This window comes from Channa argus, chromosome 3 (genome assembly GCF_033026475.1).
Source record: "Channa argus isolate prfri chromosome 3, Channa argus male v1.0, whole genome shotgun sequence".
In the NCBI taxonomy this organism is placed as follows: domain Eukaryota; kingdom Metazoa; phylum Chordata; class Actinopteri; order Anabantiformes; family Channidae; genus Channa; species Channa argus.
In genome coordinates, this window is record NC_090199.1 from 18,130,412 (window position 1) to 18,139,765 (window position 9,354).

Sequence of the window (9,354 nt, forward strand, 5' to 3'; positions counted from 1 at the left end):
TTATCCCTAATCATCTGGTACCCGCTCAAACAAAACCTTTCTATTACACACAAACACCTCTCACACACTCATTTTGTGGCTCATGCCAAAACCCACAGCGCTCAGAGATTCTGCCCTGGCTAAGACAAGCTTTCACCGCGGCATCAAGTCACCAATTAATTCATTAACAGATGTCTCCCCAGGCGCTGAATAGCTGCTCACGTCCTGGACAGAATTACCATTTGCGTAAACACCTACTGGCAGAAAACGCAGATTAAGAGACACACTCCCACATGGTTGCTTAATCTGCTCCTCCTCTCTCACACACTCTACAGCAGATAGGAATACGCGGCATAATGTCAAGGCCTGTTTGCAGAAAAAGACACATGGAAACACTCAGACACAAGCCTGCACAGACACAAGCAAGTAACTGGCAGGAAAAAAAAAACAGGTATCAACAGAGACATGTCAAGCACCTTGTTGAGTAGTGTCGGCATGTGTGTGCGAGTGTGTTGCCCACGTTCTCCCTTTTCTCTAACAGCTATCAGAACCTTTGCAGATGTTTGGGAGCAATCCTAGTCATGTTTGAGCACTGTTTTGCTAAATTTGTAGTGCATTTACCTTTTTGCACCTAAGGGAAACAGCTCTGATTGAGCGCTCAGTGCTGTCAAAGAGCACGCCATCCAATAAAAATAATGAAACAGCTGTCATCACTGCAAAGAAAGCCTACTTCATGTCTGTGGTTTGAAAGAGACTGATGAAAGATTATTAAAAATCTTCAGTGGACGCCCAGATTTCTCTCTTGAGAATGTACCTGACAGTGTAAAAACACACTACGGAAGGATGTATGTGAGCTGCTTCTAATATTGAGGAAACAGATAAAACATATCCGCTTGGATCTCATCGGATCAATTAACACCAGCTGCTGAGTGACTGTGCCACAGTGTGAGTGGAAACATTTTGCACCCACAGAACATATTTTCACTTGCAGATATGCAGCAGTAATTCTGACCAGAACAAACAGAAGGACGAGGATTCTATTGATGAGAAAGATCTAAATTTGTGGCCTGGCTGGACGTTGAAATAAAGCAGCCACTGTCCACAATGACTTCAGGCAGCAGTGAGGGTGACAAGAGGAAGTGAGTGCAGGCCATGAACCAACAGTGTAAAGCGATCCTACCAAACCGTTTCTTAAAAACAAGGTTTCAAGATTCTATTTCTCATACGAGCATGTGCACATCCACACCTGAAGTCTGTGTAGCTGCAGAAATGTTCACTTCGCCCAAAGGACCCTGAATTGAAGAACAGACACGGACTGTGAAATTTCAGAGCAGATTTTTGTCATTTCTGACCACTGAACATATTCGCTCACCTGAAGCAGCGCAACTTGAGCTTTGTCAAAGGTGGCAAAGCGGATCTGTATCCACTTGACATTAATTCTGGATAAAATGCAGGTTGTTCTAGTAAAATATAGTTACATATGTATGTTGGATCAAGTTTTTTTGTTTAATGAATCATCTATCTTGTAGCCCCCACCCCACAAACACACACTTTTATTTGCTGCCTGCCCGACTCTTTCGTACATTATCCTCAAATGTTTTTGATATAAACTCATGTCCACTCTTCAAAGATCTGTCAGAATGGTTCTCCGTGCACAAGTTGAATTCTTTCTACCACAGCAACCCCAGCGTGGGGATCAGCCACATTTCTTTTCAAGCCGCAGTTGCTGTTTTTAGGCATTGACAGTAGCAGTGCAGCAGAAAATCCAATTGGTCCCAAAACATGCAATGGAAATTATCATTATTACTGACTCCTTACTGCATGTGTGTATGTATGTGTATCTTTTCTGGCTGTCCTTTTTAAGAGTTTGGTTATGGCACTTGATATATGGTGCTTACAGTATGTGCTGGCCCTGTGGCCACGTTTCTGTCTGTTTGAGAAATACAACAGGTCTCTGAATCTAAAACAGAAGGCTGAGATGTTTGTCTGGACCATGCTCGACTTATTTTCGCGGCGGTTTACAAAACGAGTCATAAACACTGATAAAAAGCTCTGTGAAAGTGGTTCCTTAAGTGAGACAGAGGTCATTCGCCCCTGTCTGAACTTGCAGCTGAAGACCTGAAGAAAACCGCGTCTGCGTTTGAGTGTTTGTACACGTGCACATGCAGTCAGCAGAAAGAGGTGTGTGCTGCCTGAATAACTGAAGGTGAAGAATAGTGAGACAGCACAAAGTACAGAGCCTTCATTAGCCAGTTTATTCCTTTCTCTTTTTTTTTTTTTTTTTTTGCTATGATCAACAATGCATCCTGTCGGCACTTCTGAAGATGAAGGAAGCCGGTTGATAAAGGTGCACGGTGAGCTGCTTAAACATTAACCAGATCCTTCAGTCATGTCTGAAAGGTACCAAACGAACATGGCAGCAAGAGATGTCTGAGGAAAGACCTGCAGAACAGTTGTTCAACTGACTTGATAAATGAAAAGTTTAACTTTTTATTTGCAGCGATGGAATTGCTCATGTCAGACTGGTGACATAATGTATAGCTAATTCATCCCTTCGTTTGAAGATGTGAATATAGTTTGATTGTGTGTTATTATCTGTGTGCAAAATGACAGTAAATATCCCTGACATGTACTACTATTAGTTGTTTCTTGATGGTTTTGTACTGCATTAAATCTAGTTTTAACCTTAGTTGCCCTCAGTCTGACTGGAAGCACAAAGATTGGATCTTGGGTCATCTTTACGATGTGGCAACCAAGCCTGAAAATGATTCCTGCTGCTTTTAGACTCTAGTATTATCTGAAGCCTTTTTAATCTTTGGGTGGTGATCTATGAAAATAAGAAAAAAACATCACCAAACTGGGCACAATATTATGTGTATAATATTTGTATATGTTTCTGAGCATATTGTTATTACAAATCATGATGCTTTACATGATGGTTTCAAGTTGAAAACACGCCCACATATAACATCAGGAAAAGAGTGTGTTTTTCTTCTATACAAGTGGCTATGTCTCTAAAACTTAAAGGGCATCAAATCCACTGTGGCAGCTTTGCTGCACTGCATGTTTACTGACTGAGAGTCTGTGATTCCTGTGCTGTAGAATTTGATACAATGTGGCAAAACAATCAGCAAGAGCATCAGAATCATCCAGGTCATGCAGTGCTTTAAGATCCCTTGTATAAAATCAGGAACAGACTAGGAGCGAGTACAGCGAGAGCGTATTTTCCATGTTACAGATATGTTACAGTTTCAACGAGGGAACGAGTAAAAAGCTTCATTCAGTCCCGGCCTCCTTTACAGGCCCACTGGCCCAGTGAGGGTTGCCTTGGAAAAGAGACAACTGTCCAAATGCTCTGTTGGCCCACCTGCCATAGAAATGTCACTCCACCGCCCATCACACATTCTCCCCCTCATAACCCCCAACCCCCCCGCCCCCGATCTCTTTTATTTTCACTCTCGTCGTCCTGCTCCATCTCCAGCCCCTCCCTCTGTCCCTGCTCCTCTCTGCAGTGCAGTGCCGGTCCTCTCTTTCAGCATGCCTTTGAGGTGTCTTATTATTCTACCTAAATTATTCAACATACTTTCTCCTCTTTTTCTTCACCTAATGTGTCCAGTAAATTGCACAAATCTAAAACTAGATAACAGATTAAAAAATCACTATAATTAATTTGCTGACTTTTCTCATTCTGCAGTAATTAGGTGAAACTGCTACACACAGCTCCATCTACCTTTGCTGTACTAAAGGAGACTGAAACAGGTCTCTGCTGTGCCTGTGGTGATGGCCATTGAAGTCATTACCCGAATGAACTAAAGTGTACACTGAAGAGCATGGATGTCCTTTCCCATCTTAATAGAAATAATCAGCAAAGTGCACTCCGAGACAAACCAGTTTTCAGATTTGCTTTTGGAATTTTCTTTTGTGTTTTTGCTTGTTTGTTCTATCAGAGAAAAACTGAGGAGTCAATAATAGCTTACATCAGTTCTGAACCCACACAGAGCCAATTCTTTTATTACACACAGAAACTTATCGGTGATAACCAGATCCATATGGGAGCCTGGTGAATCAGTGCTGCCATTAAGGTGGGGTGAAACAACACAATCCTCGATCCCTAAACCTGTCATCTGACAAACCTCGTTCCACTAGTCGCTCCTCTGAAAACGGTGGGATTTCTACTTCTCTCTCAGATTTTGTGTTTATACGGGCACACACACACACACACACACACACACACACACACACACACACACACACACACACACACACACACACACACACACAGAATTCTGTTCTGACAGCATGATGTTTGAAGTTACAGTAAGGGGAAACTGTACTTTTGTTTTTTCTTTTGGCACTGGAATAATTTTCTATGGTGCGAATGCTGATTTTCACAACAGTCTTAATTACTGCTGTGTAATGGAGAGTGTGTTTATTAAAATACAATTTTCTTTCTATTTCTCCTTCATTTTTGTTCTCTTTCTAAAGCGTTTTGACATAGTTTATACCGTTTAATTTTGTAAGCGACAAAGAAAGTATAATTGGTATATATTAGAAAGCCATGTAAAAGGGAAAAAAAAAAACAATTAGAACTGGTAAAACTCATTAAAAAAGCTTCCAGACTACCACTTGTTATATGTCAGTAACCAGCATTTAAAGAGGAATAAACATACTTTGATTTAATTACTTTCTTTAACTCATTATGATCACGTCAGGGGTCCTACAATATGGCTGACTTTTCCAGGAAGCTGCTTTGTTGATTTAGCAACATATTCACACATCTGCCTGGAAGAAAGTGTCAGAGCTTCAGATACATACAACACAGACAAACAAAAAAATATTTTAAACAGCTGCTACTTGTCAAAGTGGCTGCCATGTGCCATGGCTGTCAAATAATACAGAGCATAAGGGAAATACAAGGGTTTGAATTGATTTCTGTAAGGTACTTGTGTTTTGTGTTTTTAGTGTCAGTGTCTATCATCAGCTCTTGTGTCTCTCTGGCTTTATCACACATCAGATTACTGCAACTCTTTTATTATTCTGCACTCTAAAAGATAACACTTAGAGTTTTTCTTTGGTCGGAAAGAAAATGGCAACAAGGAAAAAATTAATACAAATAAAAATTATAACATTTTAAAAAAAGTGGCAAATGTGGTATGTGTCTATGTGGTAATCAGACATAAGATTGGATGGCAACAGATCCTTAACTAAATATTTAATGAAATCATGGCACAGTATTACTAAAGCTACATTAACTGACTGACAGGTTCAGGTTCTTTTCTTTTTGTCTGTGTCAGTTTCTCATTTCAAGAACAGAACCTAAAAGGGCTAAAAACCAGGTCAGTGACCCTGGATTCAGCATTATCTCCAATCTACATGTTCATATAGTGATAAATTGCAATAAAACCCAGCTACTGGCACTACTGCAACTTTGAGCTTAGATCACAGCTGAGTAAAAATGTTGACTCTCACAAAAGACTGGTGTCATATATGGTCAGAGGTTTGCTTTTCTCTAGACCTTGCTTTGTTTTTCTTTTTAAATTACATTACATTAAATTACTTTTACACATCCCCATGCCTTAGTGTGAATGTTAATAATAATGATAAAATTATCCAAATTATAGGAATTTGCACTGTCGTTGTGTTCATTTTTTCTACATCAAATCATTAATCCAATGCAAGAATCAATTTAAGTTATTCTAATTAGGAAAACTCAAAAAGGATTTTAATAACAATGTTGCAATATAATAATAATAAATGGCAATCTTTCACAAATCAGAAACAATAAATATATATTTTGACACTTTGCCACAACACTTCACATTTTAATGCATAGCGCCACCTTTTATTCTGATGTGGAAAATAATGATGTGATATTAAAAAGCAAAATGTGCCTTCAATTACCACTGCAGTGAGTGCGTTACGAAATTATTCAGATAAATTAAAAGGCATCTGTTTATTGCAGCGGTTAAACCGAACTATGAGAAATATTCCTATGGATGATTAGGCTCAGTGGTCCCGTTTGAGGTGGTTTAAACGCCTCCATTATGGCCTGCAGCAAGCTAAATGGATTTGTAAATTGCATTTTCATGTGTATGACTTAAAATGAATTTTAAGCTGATATCGGCGGGCATGTGTCTATAGTTTTGTTTTATTTAGGCAATGTGCGGGTTTCATTAAGTGAATCTGGGAAATGTGTCAATTTAGTACATTGATATTATTTTTGTTGTTGTTATTATTATTATCTCAACAATTTTGACAGATTTTACTCGACTGCTGTCCATCTAAAAATTCCTCGTCTCTCTTTTCCGCATTAAATTAAAAATCATTAAAGTGCGTCTACAGATAGAAACTGTACTTGATACAAAGTTTCCCCGTTCAGCATCAATAGGATGGCGGACGGTGGATGGACTTACCTACACACTCGTTGGCGTCCCTGGCTGTGGCTCTCTGCCACGGTCTGTCATAGTGGAAAGGTTTGCACCTGTCGCACTCAGGCCCGGCGGTGTTATGTTTGCACTCACACACCAGACTCCCATCGCGGTCCTTCACGCACCGGGATGCGTGTCCGTTGCATTTGCATCTCCCTCCAACCTGCAGGTCCGACACCGCGTAGAAGTACGAGTCCCGGGCCAGCTCCGAGTCGTCTTCGTTCTCATCGCCGAAAGTATGCAACCTGCTGAAGATGACTTTTATGTCAGTGGCTGTCACCCAGTCCTGCAGCACCGGAGAGTTGTCGAAGTCGTGCGCTGACGGTCTGCCGTCCAGCGTGCTGAAGGCGATGAGGCCGCCGGTCAGAGGGTACATGTCGGTGTGGGAGTCCGTGCAAACGGCCTCCTGCTCGTTCTGCTTCGTGATAGCGGCCCTGTTCGGTTTGTTGTACATCTTCCTGCACTGGGTTGAATAAAACTGAAAGGGCACCCACGTTTTTCCGTAATCCATGGACTTGTAAATAGCCATGGATTCGGGTCTGGGAGAGCAGAACTGCAGGCTCACGTAAGTCACCTCAAACTTCTTGGTAAGAGACAAAGTCAGAGTGACATTTTGCGGGTACTGAATGAAGTTCTCGGACTGCCAGCAGGTGAGGTTGTGAGGGTTGTTAAGGTCCGTCAGGAACGCCGGAGGGTGGTACTTCTTTGGGTCGGAGGCATCGCAGGTGTGACAGTTTCTTGTACGATCTTCTTTTTCCACCGATGTTACCACGCAGTAGCGACTGGGCGCCTTGCCGCAGGTGCTCGACACCTTAACTTCCTTCCCGAAGGCGGAGTTGACAAAATCCGGGATGCAGCGCCGCGGGTTGCCGTGCTCGTCGTAGCAGGGGTCCGACGGGGAAGTCTGAGCCGCGAACAGGCTCATCCCGTATCCGCCGAGGACGCTTCGGCACGACAGAGACACGGCGAGCAGCACAGTCAGTGCAACATCCGCAGCCCTTGACATGGTAGGTCCCTCGGTCCCCAAATGTCCGTGAAGTCACTGAGATGAAGGGGGAACGGCGAACATGTGGGGAGAGAGAGAAAGAAAGGAAAGTTTGGTGATGGCACAAGAGCAAGCATTTAGCAAACAAAACTGCGCTATTAGTTCTCTAGCTGTCGGTAAGAAACATGAACTCCCATCATACACACACCAAGTTTAGTAAAAAATCTCTAAAGCTCACTTTACCTGAGAATAACTTTAAAAGATGCCAAAACACCGGCGATGTGAGGCTACTTTTATATTTAGCTCCTCCTGTTTTGTTGCTTGTTTCTTCCTGCGTAAAAAAACGGAGGAGCGCCTGGATTTAAGAGTCGCTGATGTCCTTATAGCAAATCCCACTCCTCCTGCCGGTCTCTCTCTCCCTCGCTCTCTCTCTCTCTTCCCCCCTCTCTCTCGGATCGGATCTTGCTTGGCACAGCTTTAGGTCAACTCGTTTGAGGGGCGACACCACACGGAACTACGACATCCATTGGTGGTGCATCTTTGAGAGGACTCAAGTATACGGAGAGGCGCGAATTACCGCAGGAAAAAGAGAGAAAACAAGCGGAGCAGATACAGCTGTGACTTTGGCACTTACCACACCTTCAGCTGATAAGTAGTTCAGTCACACCGAAGTGAAAAACAGATAAAGCGCAGATCATTGTTGGGTAGAGTCAAAAGTAAAAAGCACACTTTTAAAAGAGATTGTTTGAAGAGAATATACAGGCTTAATGCAGTGATAGACAATTAAGCTGTCACTGCAGACACCTTGTTCATCATCCAATAGACTCAAAGGGAAATGTCCCAAACACAAAAATGTGAAGTGCACCTGAATTGGATATTTGCTCAACGTCAATGAGCTTAAATAATGTTTTGTATCTTATGATACAGTTTTCAGGTAACTTGAGGTTACCCTTTACTAAAAACCCAACCACAAATTTATGCTCAGCCCATCAGGAGACATGAGTGGGATGTGAAATGACAGCAGGCGTCTACTCACACGAAAACGACAGCAGATGTTGACAAAAAGCACTTTGTGTATTAGGTATAATAGCGCTGTCCCATCCCTGTGTTTTCCATCCTGGTGGTGCAGCTGCTGCTTCGTGAGACCTGTTGAACGATGACAGCAGAAGTAACAGCGCCGCCTTGTGCCCAAAGGAGGAAGCCACAGCTCAGGATTTACAGTGACCGGAGCCGTATGCATCTCCCACACGGTGGAGGCATTGCTCCGTTTAGTTATGAAGGAGGAAGATGATTGGCTGCCGCAGATCTGACTACTGGATATTACAGTAAACCCCCACTGGATGGTCGATGATGGTAGGTACTGCATCATATTCTGAGATTAGTACTGGGAGGAGTGGAGGAGGTTTTGTTTGGGACAGGGATTTTATTAAAGGGATATAAACAGGAGGACTGTGCTGCCTGATCATACAGTTAAATAAATTAGGTTTTCAGAACAGAACGTTTTTATGTGTGTGCAAGGATAGATTTATAGTAAGGCTAAGTATGAACTGCTTTACTACATTTTCTTCAAATATTTGCAAAATATGGCACAGACAGCAAAAAGCAGGTCGAAATAATTAAAATAATAAGCGAGAAAAAAGTTTAATGGTATCTATTTTTTATGCAAATCAGATTGCAAATCAGGCAGAAAAGCACAGTCAGATTTTTTACTTTTAGAAATAACACTAGAACTTTTTATGTTGAAACCTAAACACAAGCTTTTTTTCTGTAATATTTTCAGCTCTTTTAAGGTATGATGAAGATCATCAGTCATGCAGCTGTTGGTCCAGCTTCTTAGTTTTAGCCTCATCAGTCTCGTCATCCCTTATATCCGTGTGCAAAGAATAATAATAATTAAAACATTGTTTCTCTCTCAGTATGATCTGCTGTGGAGAAACACTTCTTTACCAGCTAAAAACAAGA

General features: G+C 41.8%; 1 protein-coding gene across 2 annotated transcripts in view; it reads right to left on the bottom strand.

The window, feature by feature from the left end:
• Nucleotides 1–7,971, bottom strand: part of ntn1a (netrin 1a) — a 53,679-nt gene extending 45,708 nt beyond the window's left edge. The window contains exons 1-2 of one of the 2 annotated variants that reach the window (XM_067497456.1): nt 7,636–7,971; nt 6,393–7,449 (exon numbers count right to left, since the gene is read on the bottom strand). In XM_067497456.1, the coding sequence (XP_067353557.1) occupies nt 6,393–7,413 (1,021 nt within the window). In that variant the 5' untranslated portion in view covers nt 7,414–7,449; nt 7,636–7,971. The remainder of the gene's footprint in view (nt 1–6,392; nt 7,450–7,635) is intronic. The other variant, XM_067497455.1, reaches the window with a different exon arrangement.
• Nucleotides 7,972–9,354: the final 1,383 nt, after the last annotated feature.